The sequence below is a fragment of the Periplaneta americana genome, chromosome 13, assembly GCF_040183065.1.
Source record: "Periplaneta americana isolate PAMFEO1 chromosome 13, P.americana_PAMFEO1_priV1, whole genome shotgun sequence".
Classification (NCBI taxonomy): Eukaryota; Metazoa; Arthropoda; class Insecta; order Blattodea; family Blattidae; genus Periplaneta; species Periplaneta americana.
This window is the reverse complement of record NC_091129.1, coordinates 113864190-113885413: the sequence shown is the minus strand read 5'-3', so window position 1 is coordinate 113885413 and position 21224 is coordinate 113864190. Positions and strand designations below refer to the sequence as shown.

Sequence of the window (21224 nt, the reverse complement as noted above, 5' to 3'; positions counted from 1 at the left end):
AAGAAGGTAGACTTGTTGGTAATGTAGTTATCGGTTTGTTAAGTGAACAATATTCTGAACGAATTCTTTTACATTGTGATGTTCTAGAAAAGTGCAATAACAAAACTATAGTTAAACTGTTCAACGAAGCTATGGGTATCCTGTGGCCAAAGGGTATTATGTACGATAATGTGTTATTCTTTATTAGCGATGCTGCCCCTTATATGGTCAAAGCTGGACAAGCATTATCTGTTGTATATCCTAAATTGACTCATTTTACTTGTGTGGCGCATGCATTTCATCGTGTGGCAGAAGTGGTCAGAGACAATTTCCCTAAAGTAGATTTGTTGATTTCATCAGTGAAAAAAGTATTTCTCAAAGCTCCCAGTAGAGTTAACGTGTTGAAAGAAATGTACCCTGAAATTCCATTGCCACCAAAGCCAATTTTAACTAGATGGGGTACATGGCTAGAAGCAGTTGAATATTATGCCGAACATATAGACTCTATTAACAATGTTCTCCTTGCATTGGACTCTGAAGGTGCAGTCTCAATTGATACTGCGAAAACAGTTACCTGTGACATAAGTGTGAAGAATGACTTAGCTCACATTCAGCATACATTTTCATGCATCATAAAAACGCTCAAAAGTCTCCAAAATAGGCACCTTTCACTATCTGAAAGTTTTGAAATTATAAATAGTACTGTGGAACAACTGAATCGTGGTAGAGGTAAAGTTGCAGATGCAGTAAGAGCTAAGGTGGACACTGTACTTTCAAAAAACCCTGGATATGAAGAACTACAAAAGGTTGTTGCTGTGATGAGTGGTGAATCAACAGTGAAGATTAACTTGGACTTATCCCCAGCAGACATTGTGAAATTGAATTATGTACCAGTTACTTCTTGTGACGTCGAACGCTCTTTTAGTCAGTATAAATCTATCCTCAGAGACAATAGAAGAAGATTCACTTTTCAGCACTTGAAAGAAATGTTTGTAACCTATTGTTATGGTAACAGACAATAAAAATTGTGTTTTGTTGAAACTACATTGGAAGATAAGGTACGTCCATTATATTTTTTGTTTAGTTTGATTAAAATGTACCAATATTTAACGTACATAGTCATTTTTTTATAATTTTAAGTCCATATTTAATTCCATATTTTGGTAAAAATCCATATTTAATTCCATATTTTGGTAAAAATAACTACATATATATTTACATATTTCATATATTTTTAGTCCATATAAATCCGTTCCCTGCTTATGACATTTTAAAGGAAACAAGCTTTCAATTATGCTATTAATGTAAATGAAATATCGAAACAAATTCAAATACTGTCGCCTTGTATATATTTTGAGAGTTATTTTAATATATTTCTAGTCAGAATTAGTAAATTACATAACTTCTAACTAAAATGTTATTTTATCATCTTAAGACGGTATGACACTGTAATAAGGCATACATCAGTTTTACAGAATTATTTTAATGATACAATGTACCAGAGGATGTAATTTTTTAGTTCATCACTTATACATTAATGTTTAAGAGTATATGCTGATAATGAAGATCTGGTTTAATCATTACTTGCTTTTAAAACAGATAAGGTTTCTGTATTATAAAATATCCCTGTATCAATTGGTTGTGTGTATATTATAATTAAATTATGAATACTATATGAAAAAGTGGCCACATTATCTAACTAATGATATTATTTTTACCACTTAGGCTTATTTCAATATCCATCTCTATTAATATAAGAAGCTGGAAAAAATAATATGAAAATAATACCGTATAACATTTGTTCTGCAGATGAAAATCATTACTTGCAACACAAAAAAAAAAAAAAAAGTATTATAAAACAGCATTATTGACTGATACACACCATCGTTTTTCACAGACAAAATTAAACCAAAGAAAATTTAAATACGGTACTGTACTTAAAAATCATATATATGAGAAAGAAAGTAATTTTGTATTTAACGACAATTTAATTCAGTGAAAACTTCCATCCTAAGTCTGAAGTCAATTTTCGACAAAGTGCATAACTGTACTCTCATTACTAAGATTAAAATATTTTCATTCCATAATCTTGTAAATATATCATGAAAGATATTAAAGTACGACTAAAGAAGCATATTATAGTCTATTGCCCTACAGTTATGACGAAGTTAAATTAGCAGACTTCCTCTCTATCTGATCCACTCCATCATATCAGAGCACAGAGGTGGCTCTAAAGCACAAGAAGTCTTATGTAAAACCATAAAGGAGGCACGTTAAGAAAAAAAAAACTATATTTCACGGAAATGCCTTAAATAATATGACATAATAACGTAATTACCAGAATTAAATGAATTGGACAGATTGTCAATGTTCAGAATTTAATTTAATTAAATTTTATATACCATATATGACGGTACTAATTGAATTTATAACACAGGAATAATTTAATTTTAAAACATAGTCATTTCAAATAGACATAATCGTCATTACACACTCTTTCAACACACATGAATTATAGATTAAGATTTTATTAATTTAAATTTTTGAAAAAATATTTCTGCAGATGCTACTGTAACAGGAATTGTTAATAACATTCTAATTCTATTAGGGTACACTTCAACCACTAGAATTTATTATATATTTTGGCAATTTATAAATATTCCGATTTTAATGTACACTCTTGATATACATTCTCAGTTCTTTACGCAATTCTTCTACATTTACGTCACAGTTGGATAAAGGATTGCAGTAGGCATTAGAAGGCGTAAAAAGCTCCTGTAGTTGCTTATAAAACTGTCATGCAGTTAACTTCGATCTTCTTTATACGAAATAAATTATTGGATCTAGAAATAATTAACATTTTTATTTCAAAACTAACAGTATTACATGGGCACATGCAAAAACGTAAGCTAGACGAATGACACAAAGTACTGGTTTCAAACCAAATTATTATAAATTAGCAACTACTTTTGATGACAAGTATTAGTTAAAAATTACATTATCTTGTCAAGATAAATTTACAGGAAGGAAAAATATAACTTGCGCACAGCTCTGACTAGGAGGAGTCCTACAGGAGTCCTCTCTGCCTCAGCCAATTTAATACTAAACACTTTGACTTTCCACATTATAATTAACAATTGACAGGTTGTCAAATATCTATAAGAAAAATTTGCTGTGATAGCAGCAGTCCAAATTTTTATTGGGATAATCATTCTTTCTGTTAAACATGACAAACCTTGAGTTTGCGCAAGTAGCCCATCTTGACAATCTCGCCGCCACGTCCATCATGGCAGTGTCCGCTGGCATCATACGCAGATGTCTTCACCGAAGACATGGTGGTGAAACTAGACCAGGTGCGGCATGAGTCTCAGCAGTCCACTGCTGCAAGCATCAACCTTCATGTGTGCACATACATAATGAAACAGAGTCTCGTTGATTTGAATTTCAAAAACATCCTGTTTTGTTGAAAGTAAAGAGTGAGAATATGCAGGGGTGATAAACATTCGGTACACAACGAACATGACAGACCAAACGGAATGGGAAATATACGGCAAAGGTGTGATCAGGATATCAAATAATACATTTTCAATACAGATAAAAGAATATATCAGTAAAATGTTCTGCAAAGATCCGTCCAGTATATGAAATAGTTAATTTTCAGTAGGCCTACCTATTAAGTAAAGCCCAACTATTCTACAAAAACAAATAATATATGAAATAAGCCTAAATTTTCAGAAGAGGTGTTCCTTAAACTTTTTCATTAACGTTTCGAAGACTGACTCTAAATTCTTCTTCAGGCAAACAAAACAGAGAAATGAGCGAGAAGGACATTTCGTTAAAAGACATTATATTGAGGTTAGAGTCAGTCTATTTTTACTGACTATGGCTCTTAACTCTGATTCTATCCAGAACTGACTTCGACTCCACAGCCCTGGTTGGCACCGAAGCCTAAGATATCAGATATGACACACTGAGATGGGATGTTTGTCACAACAAATGTGATTTTTATATTCGGAATCGCATTCTATTGTCATTGAAACTCCTTTTGAAGTACATTTCAGGATTCCTTCTTATGTAACACAACTGGAAACGTCAAAGCTTGAAGGAGGTATGCATTTTGGACAATCAACAGACACTCTTATTATAACAAGTACAGATTATGCTAGACATAATCATAGTTTTGATCATTTGACGTGTAAAGATTACAGACTCACAATATTGAGGTTTCTACCTAAGAAGTCCACAACAACAACAACAACAACAACAACAAATAATAATAATACTAATAATAATAATAATGGTTTATTTAACCTGGCTGAGTTAAGGCCATACGGCCTTCTCTAACACTCAACCAGGAGTAAAACTGCGTTACAAAAACACTACAAATTTACGACGTACAATACAATGAAATGCTGAATGATACCAGTTTACAATCAGGACTAAACAAATCCGTATCTTCATAATCAAATTCCGCAATGTATTATCTTTCATCTAATACGACACTAATAAAGTAATAATCATACAAGTGAAACAGATTTAATTTACAAAATTATTAATTAATCTCAAAAATAATTCATGTAGTTATAACTGGAATAGACATTACATAAATTACAACATTAAGATAAATAGTAGCTATTCCGAAACTTGACTAATTAAACATCAACAAAAACAAACGGATGGAATGCAAATATTTTAATGGTGAGGGAGAACAGGATTAAAAAAATTGCAAGAGACTGTTATACCACAAGAAAAGAAGCCCTTAAAGGCCACACGAAATATGAAATGACTGTAGACTGATCAACAAGGGCTGATAACCTTACGTAGCATTGGAAAAAATGTCTAATTGCTCAGTTTTCAGTTTTTTTTTTTAATTTCTCATTCTTTTAAGTATGAAGTACGCTGATACTGCAAAAAGTTGGTTTAAAGATTTTCATAGAAATAAAGGTTCTCAGCATTTCTCATACTGAAAAAGTGGTTTTCAGCACACTGTGTGTATAGTAATATTTCCTGTATTATTGGAAGGATTTTGTTCGTATTGAGTATCTACGAGTCAATTCAGCCAAGAATAATGCATAAACAAAATCAATGGGTCTTTATTTGAAATAAAAATATATCAATTTAATCGTAATTAGCTCAAATAATATAAAAAATACTTAAATTTCCTCTAAAAAACTAATTAATGTTTATAAGAATTATATTATTTTCCAATTAAATATTTCTCCAGGCAAGACTTTCAAGATATAGAGATATCTACACGAAATAATTTTAAAAACTAATTTAAACCTGGCCATTATGACAATAGAGCAGTGAAAATGGGCTTTTAACTACAAAAAAATACACTTGGTATGTTTGTTCTCGATGTATCAGATTCAAAGTCTCAAAATGCGTATCCAGATTCTTTTCCTCGACATAAACAATTTAAATGCCAAGAAAAGATCGATTATAATAAAAAAAATACCTGCTCTTGTGCGTCAGTTGTAAACATTTGTTTCGTATTGCAGAGGGTCTGTCCTAAATAATTTTTACCCGAGTGATTGCTTCCTTTAACATTAAGATAGAATCGTAATATGAGGTATTAATATCTTTTCATGCTGCTATCAATTTTCAGTGCTGATTTTCATAAAAACTAACGTAATATTGGAAGCAAATATAATATTGCATGTTAACTGAAATTATAAATAGCTATGTTAAAATGGCGGGTGGCTTGGATACCTATTAGTGAACGCGCAAAATTAATTTTATACAAAGTTACGTAAAATAGCAGTTCTATTAGTTACTGTACAAAATAATAATAATAATAATAATAATAATAATAATAATAATAATAATTTTTTATTTATACTGGCAGAGTTAAGGCCATAGAGCCTTCTCTTACACTCTACCAGGTCACAAAGTATACAATCAGTGAAAAATTTAACAAAAAGTTAAAGAACAGAATACTAACATTTTACAAAACATAATGATAATAGCATAATAAATAGACACTCAACAACATGAAAATAATACAACAGAAAAAAAAGTAAAATACATTGAAATATATTAAAAGCAACTCATTTAGTACAAATAGTTAATATGAAAAACGTAAGGAAGAATATAACAAAATGGAATGTAATAAAATAATAAAAAAAGAAAAGAAATACGAAAATTAAATAAAATTCACAGTAAAAAGGGTATGATAATGAATTCATCTGGTGATCAAGAGAACAAAAAGGGGAAAGGAAGGAAAAGAAATTTATATATTTAATGAAAAAATATAATCACTTACATGACATCATTTACTTTTATTTCACAGAATAAACTGACAAATGAACAAGCAGAGTTTGTATCGAACGAAAAATGGTTTGCTAAGAGTAATTATCATGCACTTAATTATTTCTACTTTTCGTTGCGATTTCACTCAGGGGCGTATACTGGTTAAAGGGTTTGGGCTACCGCTGACCCTATTATTACACAAAATATATCTAACAATTACTTTAATTTTAATTACTATGGTAAAACTAATAATACAAAATTATTACATTATGTTATATTATAAACTTTTTCTTTTGTAATTTCCTTGGGCTACCGCCGGTAGCCCGCAAAATACGCCCCTGATTTCACTGAATTACGTAGCTGAACAAAAAGTTACAGTTCATAAAGAATTGGTAGTCATTAGTTGTGTAAACTTCCATTAAATGTAGATGAATTTCCACAGAAGCAATTAGTTTTACGGTACCTAATTTGATTGATAGTAGTGCTGGTTATTTGAAAAGAAGGAAATGTGATACTGACTATAATCTCATTACAAATAACTGACACATTTTAATATCCATACAAATTTTAAATAATTTTTGCAAATATAAAAATATGACAAATCATACTTATTAGCTATTTTATATGAAACTATGAAATTAATGACATACACGTATATTATAACGTGGCCCACCGAAGTGCTGTGCAACTTGGAAAATGGGTCGCAGTCCTGCCATATATCCGCAATATGCGGGTCCCGAATCACGCAAGTGGATAGGCATTAGACACACTTACTTATTTACTTACTTACTTACTTACTTACTTACTGGCTTTTAAGGAACCCGGAGGTTCATTGCCGCCCTCACATAAGCCCGCCATTGGTCCCTATCCTGAGCAAGATTAATCCAGTCCCTACCATCATATCCCACCTCCCTCAAATCCATTTTAATATTATCTTCCCATCTACGTCTCGGCCTCCCCAAAGGTCTTTTCCCCTCTGGCCTCCCAACTAATACTCTATATGCATTTCTGGATTCGCCCATAGTGCCACATGCCCTGCCCATCTCAAACGTCTGGATTTAATGTTCCTAATTATGTCAGGTGAAGGATACAATGCGTGCAGCTCTGCGTTGTGTAACTTTCTCCATTCTCCTGTAACTTCATCCCTCTTAGCCCCAAATATTTTCCTAAGAACCTTATTCTCAAAAACCCTCAATCTCTGTTCCTCTCTCAAAGTGAGAGTCCAAGTTTCACAGCCATATAGAACAACCGGCAATATAACTGTTTTATAAATTCTAACTTTCAGATTTTTTGACAGCAGACTAGATGACAAAAGCTTCTCAACCGAATAATAACACATTTATTCATGTCCTTTGAACAATAACTCAAGAAAATAAGCTATATAGACAGTAATATCAGTCGCAAGACGGTAAAAGAACTGAATTATTACGAAGTATAGGCTACACAATTTATGAAAAATATTCCATTTTGGTGACAATGCTTTTATTACTCTGCAAGACTTCAACTTGTCAGCAATGTTGCCAAAATATAAAATGTGTTCAATCTACAAATGCCATAGATTCTACTGCTTTGCAGAATGTTTTGTTCACAGTGTGTAGATTTACGAGAATTCGGTTGTCTCGTGTGACGTTAATTACAATTACGGTGTAATCTATAAATTGAAGAACACTGTTACCAATAAGGGAATGATAGGGAACTCTGTGAAGGAGAAAAAGATTCATACTTGTGAATGAATAGAACGAATGAGCCATTTTGTCCAATGAAAGGGTAAGGCCTCCTAAATGGGGGAGAAAAAAGGGGCGAAGTACATTAACTAACTTCCTTGGTAAGTAAATATAAACTACGTAACCTAAAACTTTAAAATAATCAAAGTAGTACCAAAAAAGCTTTGATATATCCTATATTGTATAAACAAATAAAAAATCACATTATTGAGATGTTCCGTTTTCATCACTCTGGATCCACGCGTGGGAGTACTTCCTTTAATAATGAATTTGATGAAATAGTTTTTTACATTTAAATACTTTCTGTATTTATATACTTCGGTAAACTAATAAAAGGGCTTGACAACAAAAATTATATTTCCTTCTTGGTACTGTTCTGAACAGCGGCTCTAAAATAATTTTTGACATGCATAAATGTTCAGTGTTCAGCAGACAAAAAAGAAAATAGCGTTTCCTTTCGAAGAGATTATTATAGTGTATAGTTCGTAAAAAAAATTATGTTCAATTTCACGGTTTTCGAAAGAAATAAAGGACCTAGTCAGACTTCCAGTTGGTTTCTTACAGATCTAACTGAAGTTCTGTTCTTGGCATTTCCTTTGAATTTTGTCATTATTAAAATTGTTTATAATCCACGTTATCGGTATTTTAAATATTATGTATTATGTATTATTATTATTATTATTATTATTATTATTATCAGCTGACTTTTAACAGGGGAATGTGAAACTAGTTCCAGGAAGAACGTTACCGACAACATCGTCACGCTGCGAAAAAACATCTGCCAATGTGAAATTTTCACTAACCTCGCGAGAATCACTATGCGACTTTTTGCTAAAGAAATGTAAAATTAAGCTTAGCGTTCCTTAGGCATATCAAAGAACCCGAAACGATGTGAAGTTTATATTCAAAATATGAACTGTCAAACTCACAAAACGTTAAACGAACGTTTCACAATAAAGTCAAAACTCAAACTAATTAACGCATGAATATCGATCTTAAAATTAGTTTAAAATCGACAATGCAAATCTGCACTGCAGAAGTGTCAAAACAACTTTTTCAATATGTTTCACAAGTTAAATTTAATATTGTGTTAGCTTCATTTTATTACAAGGTGACTACTAGGCTGTAGATCTCTCTATAATAATGATAGCATTGTTATAATTCGAACATGCCGTAGTACCAAGCATAGAGATTACATTAAAGGAGGGGTCGGAGACTACGCCTTATGTCGATGTAGATTTTGTTACTTTGACAGTAAAAAAATTAGAGAATGGAAAACGATTATGGATTTTAAAAAATATACCTAAATATGTCTTTTTTTTTTCAAAAAGTTCAAGGGGAGAGGTTCAAAATCCTTTCGTACGTCCTCGTTTGAGATTTATGATGAATAAAATGATTGTACAGAAAGTTTATGTACTTGAAGTAGGCCTACTTTAATTTCCTGCAATGGATAGAGAATTCATCGTTGAGACTGTAACATGCCTAGAGGCCCAATTCTTGAAAGGCAGAAGCAGAAGGGTTTAGTTTCCTTTTGCACTGGTTTTTTCCAAGCCCAAAATCTGTGTTAAAATACTTGCAATGTACGTACAAATAGTATTTGTGTTCTACAAGAACAGTGTTTTTTTTTTAACTAATTTCACATTACCAACACCTCTTAATAAATTGCTAAGCTCTGTTAGACATTACAACATATTCTCAAATTACAAATGTGTGTATGAATAGTACGTACGCACGCACGCACGCACACAGGGTGTATCAAAATTAATAGCAAAAACCGAAACGGTTGAATATATACGATAATAGAAGCAAAGAAGTTCCAGTAAACATAGATCTACAAACAAGCCGTTTGTGAGATAATTGCGAATATTTGGTTACAAGCCGCCACTGATTTCATTTGTTGTATGCTTTACTCGTTGCGCACAAGAAGTGGTCCGCGATGTGCTCTTGTTTACAAAACTGAACATTACCGAGAGGTGGAACGCCTCCTTTAACAGGTAAGAGTGTACAGTAAATCATAACATGTAATGTGCTGAAGTAGTGTTGTATTTCTTGTTAATGTAAGCTATGAGTGAAATTTGAGCCAAACTAGATGGGGAATTAAACGAAAGGTTTACATTTAAAATAAATTTGTACGGTACTAACTAGGACGATATTTCATAATCAAATAGCCGCCACTGACTTCATTATGAAATATCGTCCGAGTTATAGCACAAATTTATTTGAAATGTAAAATTTTTCGTTTTGTAAACAGGAACACATCGCGGAGCCCTTCTTGTGCGCAACGAGTAAAGCATTATAATGTTTACAACGAATGAAGTCAGTGACGGGTTGTAAGCAAATATTCGCAATTATCTCACGGCTCGTTTGTGGACTCATGCTTACTGGAACTTTTTTGTTTCTATTATCGTATACTTTGAACAATTTCAGTTTTCGCTATTAAATTTGATACACCTTGTGTATCAAACAGATAATAGCGATTTTGTCACAGTGTGATTTTTGTGTTCGGATGATTCTCGGCAAATGTGAATGTTTCTCATCACGAGCCGATAGATGTTTATGTTCATCGGTCTTCTGCGAATTGACAGCCCGAGCTTCCAATTAATACTCAGTGTGAATGTTTCTCATCACGAACAGACAGATGTTTATGTTTATCGGTCTTCTGCGAATTGATAGACCGAGCGTCCAATTAATATCCAGGCGGAAAGCTCTGGGTTGGATATATCTTTTTTGCACGCATCAATACTCGTAATGTCAAGTAGTACCATGTTTTATACCAACAACACTGATTACCGCGATAAGTATAAACAACCCAAATCATTCGTGGAAGAATACAGAGAGAGCATATAGCTTGAGTATCAAAGAGTTGCCGACGTTAACCTTTTCAGTGGGACAAAAAATTGATTAGATCCCAGCTATGTTGTCTTTCAAGTTATAATCTTTTGCTTTCCAGTTGTCTGAACTCTGGACATTCATAATAAATTATAAGACAGTCACATATCGGTCGGAGATTGCTATTTCTCGGAGCTGTGAGTTTGGAACTACAGTATAGTCACAGTCGGAACCAGCGACAAATGCACAGGTCTTCAAATCACACTCCACCACTAATCGAGTCAAGCAGTCAGTAACATGAAGTCTTGGTTATATGACTCGCATGTCAGTGCATCAGGCGAAGATTATGGATTTCATTGAGTTTAGTGACAGCACCAGTGGCAGCGAAGAGAATGACAAAGATGGTGGGAATTACTAGGATTGTAGTGGGGCTACAGTCGTAGTAGTGTTGGGATCCTTCGGATGTTGATAGTAATGAAGATACCGATGATGACGATAGTGATGATGATGATGATGATGATGATAATGGTAGTTATGTTCGGGTATTGGTGGTAATGAAGATACCGACGATAATGATAGTGGTAGTTATGTTGAGGTGTTGGTGGTAATGTAGATACCGATGATAGTGGTAGTTATGATGGAGTGTTGATGGTAATGAAGATACCGATGATAATAACGATGATGATAGTGGTAGTTATATTCGGGTGATGGTGGTAATGAAGATACCGATGATGATGATGATGATGATGATGATGATAGTCGTAGTTATGTTGGGTGTTGTGTTAATGAAGATACCGATGATAATGACGATGATGATAGTGGTAGTTATATTCGGGTGTTGGTGGTAATGAAGATACCGATGATAATGATGATGATGATAGTCGTAGTTATGTTGGGTGTTGTGTTAATGAAGATACCGATGATAATGACGATGATGACAGTGATAGTTATGATGGGGTGTTGATGGTAATGAAGATACCGATGATAAAACGATGATGATAGTGGTAGTTATATTCGGGTGTTGGTGGTAATGAAGATACCGATGATAGTCGTAGTTATGTTGAGTGTTGTGTTAATGAAGATACCGATGATAATGACGATGATGACAGTGATAGTTATGTTGGAGTGTTGGTGGTAAAGAAGATACCGATGATAAGGACGATCATGATAGTGACAGTTATGTTAAGATGTTAGTGGTAATGAAGATACCGATAAGGTCGATGTTGACAGTATTAGTTATGCTGGGGTGTTGGGAGTAATGATACCGAAGATGATGGTAGTGGTAGTGGTAGTTATGATGGGGTGTTGATGGTATTGAAGATACCGATGATGATGATAATAGTGGCAGTTATGTTGGGGTGTTGGTGGTAATGAAGATACCAATGATAAGGACGATGATGATAGTGGTAGTTATGTTGGGGTGTTGGTGGTAATGAAGATACTGATGATGATAGTAGTAGATATGATGGCGTGTTGATGGTAATGAAGATAACGATGATTATGGTGGCGATTGTGCTGATGATAGATAGATAGATAGATAGATAGATAGATAGATAGATAGATAGATAGATAGATAGATAGATAGATAGATAGATAGATAGATAGATAGATAGATAGACAGACAGACAGACAGACAGACAGATATATAGATAGATAGATAGATAGATAGATAGATAGATAGATAGATAGATAGATAGATAGATAGATAGATAATTTAATGTCATTCAGCAAATATACAGCCCATAGACAACGTCAAAATACGAATATATAATACATGGCCTACAGTAATATGGATAGTTACTGAAATAAAATTAAAATAAATATACAATTGCCAATTACAAAAACAGATTAAAAGTGTTAAAAGAAATGGTATAAGAGTGAGAGTGTGGGTGGTAATAAGGATGAAGATGGCATTATGATGGTGGTGGTAGTGGTGGCAATAGTAATGTATACTATGGTGATTGTGTTCACAGTACTGGTGATAATGTTGATTTGGCGATAATGAAGATGAAACGACACATGGTAATGATGATGGTTGTGGCAGCAGTAATGGATACGATAGTGTTTGTGTTCATAGTACTGGTGGTAATGTTGATTTAGCAATAATGAAAATGAAATGACACATTGTGATGATGATGGTGATGATGATGATGGTGGTGGTGGTGGTGGTGGTGGTGGCGGTAGTGTAAGAGAAGCAGTAAACTCTTGCAATTGTTCTGGTTTTCGGCATATTGGTCTTGTAGTACTGTATAGTTCAATTTATAGATCTATACATAAATACACTACAGATATACATGTTCTTCCTCATCAAGAAAGACGTATTAGGACATATTTTTGTTGTTTCTACAAAACATTACTTCCACAGTCTGCATCTCTGCAAATACAGGACTTAATGCGGAACACGCCTACAAAACATCCGAGGTCAACAACATGAGGTTAAACTAGCCTATGTAAAATGAACTAGTAATTGACATGTATGGGTGGTAACAAAACCTCAATAACAGTTCACACCTGTTTCGCATTTATAATATACAATTATTACAATAACTCACTATTCCAGTTCACTCGAAAGTATGCACCTATATCTAACTTGTTTTTACTCATTTAAATTCCACTAAAGCGGTATTAACCAGTCAACTGGTAATGACGCAACATTTTGTCGCAGACGTCTTTCGGTTTATTGTTTACGATTTTCGAACAATAGTTTTGATATCTTGCACTTCCGGCTTCATAGTCATAATTGACAGTCATTAAGGCACAAAACAAACAGATTTTACCCTTAAAAAATCCGTACGAGTGTGTGTTATTAGATTAGTTAACAGTATGTTAATTAAACTACTGGCTTTACGTAGTCAAGGTGAACCACAGAATACTCGTACCATCTTCAGATGACAATGATAAGCAGGGTTCGGCCTTTCACGGGCAATTTTCATTGGCGAAGAGAGGGGGGAAAAGGAGCTAAAATAAGACAAGAAAAAAACGGGGGGGGGGGCAAAAAGGTGCTGTTTCACTATTTCGACAAATGCTCTATCTCCTATTTTATCTACTTGAAATCTACTTATTCGAAACTACGTACATTTCTATAACATAGGTTATATTCAGTTTTCAGTGGGTTACATAATTCACTAGAGGAAATAGTGAAAGTTTCATAAGTTTAGATGAAATCTTGCTTGAATTCCTAAGCCAGAATTTAAAAAATCGGGATTTGGAACCTTGTATTAAACTTACGCAACAAATTTATATTCACTAACAGGAGACTACAGATTCCAATGAAATTAAAAAGACATTCTTCATAAACACTTTAATATAGCTTGACAGATCTAAAAAATCAAATTTGTGAATACTTCGAATCTAATAACATGTTTTCTAATTCTCAATATGGATTCGGATCTAATTCTAATACAACTAAAGCTATTATTGGTTTTATTAGTTATATTTTCGAAGCTCTTAAGGATCACACATTTAGTTCTGCTACATTTTGTGATTTAAGTAAGACTTTCGACTTGTTCCACATGATGTCATATTAGAAAAATTACAATATTATGGCATTAGAGGGAATGAATTGAAATTATTTGTTACTTCAATAACCGTCAGCAGTGTGTCTTCATTGATGGCAATAAATCTAAGCTCATGAATGTAAAATATGGTGTTCCTCAAGGATCAGTGTTGGGTCCTATTATGTTTTAATAATGATTAATGATTTGATGTGCAATGTTTCTGCTTTTTCTGTGGTGTTCGCTGATGATGCCATTTTTGACACATCATATTGATACTAATGAATTGAAAACTGTTACGAATTCAGTTTTCACGGAGGCCAAGAAATAGTTTAGCTCCAATAAATTTCTTCTAAATGAAAGTAAAACTGCATCTCTCTTATTTAGTAGTACAGCCATGGAAAATAATAACTTCAAACTTCTCGGTATTACTGTGGACACCACACTTACCTGGGCAGACCATTTTGATTTTGTTTATAAAAAATTGTCAAGAATAATATTTCTTCTGCGAAATCTGAAAATGTATATTCCGAAGAAGTACATTAGAGTTTCCTATTTTTCTTATTTTCGTAGTATACTTTCTTACGGACTACTTTTATGGGGTAACAGTACTCATATTAACAAGGTTATGTTACAAAAAATATTAGAAATATAACAAATTCATCAATGAAGACACACTGCAGACCGTTATTTGTAAATGAAAGAATAATGACTAACATCACTGTATATTTATCAAGCCCTAAATTTTGTCGAGGTTAATTCACAAATGTTGACACATAGGAGTGATGTACACCTATACAACACTAGAAACCGTGACCTTTTTCACTTACCTAAATGTAGACTAACCGAAACATTGAATAATTATTTTATTAAGTCTTCAAAAATTGCAGATAAATTTCCGACATATGTTTTCAATCTTTAATTTTTTTTTTAAATTATGGTTTATTTAACGACGCTCGCAACTGCCGATGTTATATCAGCGTCGCCGGTGTGCCGGAATTTTGTCAGGCAGGAGTTCTTTAACATGCCAGTAAATCTACTGACATGAACCTGTCGCTAGTTTTCAATCTTGAAAGGAAGTCTTTTAACAGACTTGTCTTTGGTTGGTTGGTTGATGAACAAACTTTTTATGATATTAATGAGTTTTTTTTAATGTTAATGTTGTTGAGTGTTTCTGACACGATTTTATTGTCTTTTAAGTCTGTTGTAAATTTTATATGCATTATTTGAGTTTGTCAATTGCACAAATATGTGTTCACTAACTTATACCACATACTCTAGTGGAGGCAACTTAACAACGGTCAGCGAGTGATATTTTCCATTCTTGCAGGTGTGCTTTGCCGCATTCAACACCATGATACGTAATACGCAATGCAATGAAATTCAAAAGTAAATTAAATGATGAAAATATGCTGTAGAAAATATTAAAAAGCACGTAACAGTAAAAAGTGAAGAAAGGGCATTATGGGCAGAGTGAAGCGAAAAAGGAATAAAGATCCCACAAAGGCAAAAAAAGGTGCTGGAAAATCACCTTCATTCTCATCTGGACGCAACATATCACACACTGGTTTCTTCAGAGAACTCTGATTTACCCTAAAAATAAGTGCGCACTTAAAAACTCTAACCCTGCTTATGAGAATGCAGTTCTTCCATTATCAGTAGAGTGAAACTTACGAGATGGGAATATGAATCAATGCTTGTTTTATAAGACATGCTGATTTTTCAAGGTTTTAGAAAGAACAAATCAAGATTTATTATATAGAATTAAATTGAGTAACGAGTATCAGGTCTGCCGTTGTGGCTATCTGGGTAGCATGTTCATTTTCCAATCATGCAGTCCGTGTTTCGATTTCTGGCGTGGGCAATGGAAGAGATTTATCTTCCATCCATGGGACTGGATGTTCCTTTTATCATTGTGTTGTCTCAGCGTTGGCCTTAAGCCATGCTGACCACACGATCAGGGAGGCCGTATATGTGTCAAGTGTTGTTTCCTAGCTATATTACCTCCCCGACACAGAATTGGTAAGACAGGAGGAGGTTAACGGAAGACAAGAAAAAGAGTATGAGATGAGGGGAAGAAATAAATTTTAAATATTGTGATACCAGGCTTTTTTGTAAAAAATATTTATTATTATTATTATTATTATTATTATTATTATTATTATTATTATTTTATCTAGTCAATGTACAAATTTTTCGCATGTGAAATTTGACGTATTTTCAAAAACGAACCCAGAATCTCCAGAATACAAGGCAGGCGTGCCAACGACTAGATCACTCCAGTCTGAGACTAAAATACTTACGTCATAAGCATTTTTTTATTGTTTACAAGAAATTAAAAAGATAAAATGGTTCAGGTCGCATCGAAGGGAAAATGATTTATCGGTGTATAAATAATTATCATTTTTCTTCTGCGATTTCAACGTTCTTATGCCCACCACAAAAAAGCACGCATAGGCAGGTATCAGGCTCTTCATTACAGAATTAGCAGTCAATGTAGTATGTCCACCAAATGTCTCCCTATGCTAAAACGTGTCGTGAAGATGATGTACAGTACTGTATCATTACTGTATGCATTTTAAGCATTTCGTAACAGTTCAGTCCCTTTATCACATTGTGAATTACATTACTGTTTATAGTTTATTTTCTTGAATTATTGTGCAAACGACATAGCCTACTGTACATATATAATATGATGTAATACGCACCCAAATAAGATGATTGATTTTCGTCTCCTGGATTGTAAACTACAGCCTTTCTTCATAAGTTTATAAACTGTACTTTAATATAGATATATATTCATTCATTTATAGTTTTCTACCCAATGCCAAGTATTTCACTGCAAACCCAGCATTTTTCAATCTTCCTTCTTTTCCATCTTTTTCTCGCTTACGATCCATATATCTAAATATTATCCATTATCTGGTATTGTCTTCCGAAATTTTCTCCCGTTCACCATTCCTTCCAGTGCATTCTTCAGTAAAGTAATTTCTTCTTGGTCAGTGACCCAGCCAAATTCGTTTTCCTCCTCCAGATCAGTTTCAACATTATTCTTTCTTTACCACAACACAGCTTCATTTCTTTACATAAATATATGGAATTAATTTTGCACAAATATATAGGCTACATAAAATGGCTACACATATACTTTGTGATTTCTAATATTATTGCTTTTCTGTTTACAAATATCAACATTTATAATTGATGTGAAAGTTTAAGACGTACTGTACCAGTAGCTCATAATAATGGTAGTTATTCATAATGTTCTGTCCAAGGGCAGCTCTTTCACTGCAAATCCAGGATTCTCCAATCATTTTTCCGCCTTCCTCTTAGTCTCCGCATACAATCCATATACAGTCGACTCCCAGTAATTCGCAATCTTTTTTTTGGGGGGGGGGGGAGGCGAAGTGACATTGCCATTTCCGTTTTTACTCGATTTACACTCTCTCCCTCCCTCTTAGGAAATTCGCAGTCTAAAATAAGAAAAAATGAATAATCCTTTAAGAAACAAAGAAAGAAGAGAGATTATTTTTGTTAAATTAAAGTGTAGTAAGATATTTTGTAAAACTTGTGTTTCTTGCTATAAGATTCTATTCCACTGCAGTATTGTATAATACAGTGTGTTCAACTAATCCCTCCACAGGACAAGTGTAGTTATTAAGATCTATTTTCATGTGTCCGCGCAGATTCAAGTCATACAAGGGTGAGGGTTGAAGAAAGAGAAAGGTATATCGTCCTCACAAGCAGGCAGTATGTTGGGTAGTTGAACGCACCGTATTATGTTTCAAAATGTTTTGCACTATTTCACATTTTGCACTTACTTTTGAAGTGTACTTTAGTAATTAAACCTATCATAGTAGCTTCTACTGACTTTAAATAATAATGCAAAATTTTGCAGCTAATTCACGATTTTCGATATTTCGCGGAAGTTCGTGCATTAATTACCGCGAATTATCGGGCGTCGACTGTATCTTGATGTTGTTTATCATCTGATATCTTCTTCTGCCCCGAATTTTTCTCTTATTCCCCGTTCATTCCAGTGCATCCTTTATTTGCAGTTCCTTCTCTGCCAGTGATCCAGCTCATTTCTTTTTCTCTTCCTGGTCAGTTACAGCATTATTTTTTCTTTACCTACTCTTTCTATCACAGCTTCGTTTCATATTCTGTCTATCCATTTCCCACGCTCCATTCTTCTTCAAATCCACATCTAAACGCTTCCAGCAGTCGCTTCTCTTCATTGCGTCGTATGTCCATCCATGCTTCTATCCCATACAAAGTCACATTCCACACAGAGCACTTCATTAGTCTCTTTCTTAGTTCTTTTTCCACAAGTCCGCGTCGACCTGTTTGGCAAGTTGGTATAGCGCTGGCCTTCTATGCCCAAGGTTGCGGGTTCGATCCCGGGCCAGGTCGATGGCATTTAAGTGTGCTTAAATGCGACAGGCTCATGTCAGTAGATTTACTGGCATGTAAAAGAACTCCTGTGGGACAAAATTCCGGCACATCCGGCGACGCTGATATAACCTCTGCAGTTGCGAGCGTCGTTAAATAAAACATAGGTTTTTTTTTAACAACACAAGTCCGCAGAAGATGCTCTTTTTTCTATCTGAAGCTTCCTTTATTATTGCTATCCTCTTTTTGACTTCCTGGCAGCAGCTCATGTTAATACAATACCCCCAAGTATTTGAAGCACTTTACTTCAGTGCCTTATTTCGAAATGCACGTTTACTTTCTTCCGAGAACCATGGCGATCGACGTAATTTGCAGTTATCTTCAAATGACAGTATGGAGGTTTATATATTTTTCAGAAAAGAAAAATATCATATTTTAAACATCATGCCACTAAGAATCATGCTTTTAGGCAATTTTTTCATCCAAAAACACCATGTGTCCATCTCATGCTGAATCCCCGAAATCTGTAGCAGTGTTGGAAACAACAGTGTATTTCAGTGTTTTACTCATTTATCCACCATGTCTGAACTTCAACAAATTCGCAACGAAAAGTACAAATAACTATGTATATATGTATGTATGTATGATCAATTTTTTTTAACAAAACGTTTTACAGTTTACTCTAACTCCGTCGTCTCATGCAGTCAATCTATTCTTCATGACAAAAAAAAAAACCCACGAAGTATTCTACAATTACTTAAGTGAAGCATTAAGTTTATGAAAAATTATTATATTCCCTGTACATAATTTCTGGACAAATTGGCTCACAGTCAATATGAACAAAATCAGTCTATAGTTTGGGAGAAATCGCTATCCATCGACAGAGAAACAGATGGCATGCCCGAAACCAAATTTTTTCGAATGCTGAAAATGCGCATTACGCGATTTTTGTTTCCTAGTTTCACAATAGTTACTTTCTCTTAATAACTTTATATGAAAAAAGTAAAATACTGGAAATGACATTCATTTAAATAATTAAATGTTTACATGTCAAGTAATAAATTATGGTTTATTTAACGACGCTCGCAATTGCGCTGGTGTGCCGGAATTTTGTCCCGCAGGAGTTCTTATGCATGCCAGTAAATCTACTGACATGAGACTGTCGCATTTAAGCACACTTAAATACCATCGACCTGGGCCGGGATCGAACTCGCAACCTCGAGCACAAAAGGCCAGCGCTATACCGACTAGCTACCCAGGCCGACTACATGTCAAGATCTTTTTAACTTGTCTATTATTATTATTATTATTATTATTATTATTATCGTGCTCGTTTCACGAATTATAACACATAATATATGTATTTTAGTTTTATAGTAGGCCTACTTACACAAAAGTGTTTTAAGTTACAATCAGACTTGTAAACTACTATTTAAGTAGAAAATTTCAAGTTGCAAGGAAACTTGCAAACCATTATTTAGGACGACACTTTCAAGTTGCATCATAACAGACCACCACATGCTCTACCCCAAGATACGGTAACGCTGACCTCTGTCTGGTCGGCCCCACTCTAGCAGCCAAACCCAAACTCCAGATTTGAATAGGAAAACAACACAGTACCCTGCAACTAACCGGTTCTTATCAGACTGAAACTACGCCAGAGTTGTAATCGACTTATTTCATTCTGTTTGCTTGTTTACGTTTTACTTTACAATGCATTCAACTCAAGAGTTAATCAGCAACAGTGATATGACAGTGTTTATGATTAGGTGAACAATAAAGAACCTGAAAGGAGAAGAGTGCAGGCGATATCATTACACTAACTCGACATTTGCTTGAAAATACTGAGGAAAGGAATTAAGGACTGCAAATAGGTCAGCTGATTGTGCGAATGAAAAGCACACAATTTAATCCTGTCTCAAGCGAAAAGGCAAAATTATAAGCACAATTTATAACTCGCATAATGCGCGTTTTCAGCATTCGAAAAATGTGGTTTTGGGCATGCCATCTGTTTCTCTGTCGATGGATAGCGATTTCTCCCAAACTATAGACTGATTTTGTTCATATTGACTGTGAGCCAATTTGTCCAGAAATTATGTACAGGGAATATAATAATTTTTCATAAACTTAATGATTCTTTATTATATAAATATATATATATATATATGTGTGTGTGTATATGTATATCAAAGAATTACGCTGACTATCAATTGGTGAAATAAATATTTTCCACATAGCCCTATTTTCAGTAACATCTATTTCATTTTTTGTAAAGTCAAGTTTTGTAAGTGTAACTTAAAAAAAAAAAAAAAAATCAAATTTAAAGTTTAACAGGTCAATGCTTCAACATAAACATGGTAATGTTTTAAAATGTTGTTATAAGATATTTTGGCATATTCTTACACAATATACGCCGTAAAAAAGTCACCACTGTTTTTCCTTAATAGCTATATGCAGGAGATGATATATTTAAAATACTATCTGTTGGTTAGTCACATATGTAACCTGTGATAGAAACAAACACATTCACTGTGTTATCTGCTTTTGGGTCAAG

The 21224-nt window shown here is 33.8% G+C and overlaps 1 protein-coding gene across 12 annotated transcripts in view; it reads right to left on the bottom strand.

Moving 5' to 3' along the window:
* The window catches only part of chico (insulin receptor substrate 1 chico), an 80652-nt gene that overhangs the window by 49828 nt on the left and 9600 nt on the right, over window positions 1-21224 (bottom strand). For 10 of the 12 annotated variants that reach the window (XM_069843887.1, XM_069843890.1, XM_069843894.1 and 7 more), the window contains exon 2: window positions 3215-3360. In XM_069843887.1, coding sequence (XP_069699988.1) covers window positions 3215-3313 — 99 coding nt within the window. In that variant the 5' untranslated portion in view covers window positions 3314-3360. Of the gene's footprint in view, window positions 1-3214; window positions 3375-21224 lie in introns of all 12 variants that reach the window. The other 2 variants (XM_069843889.1, XM_069843888.1) reach the window with 2 other exon arrangements.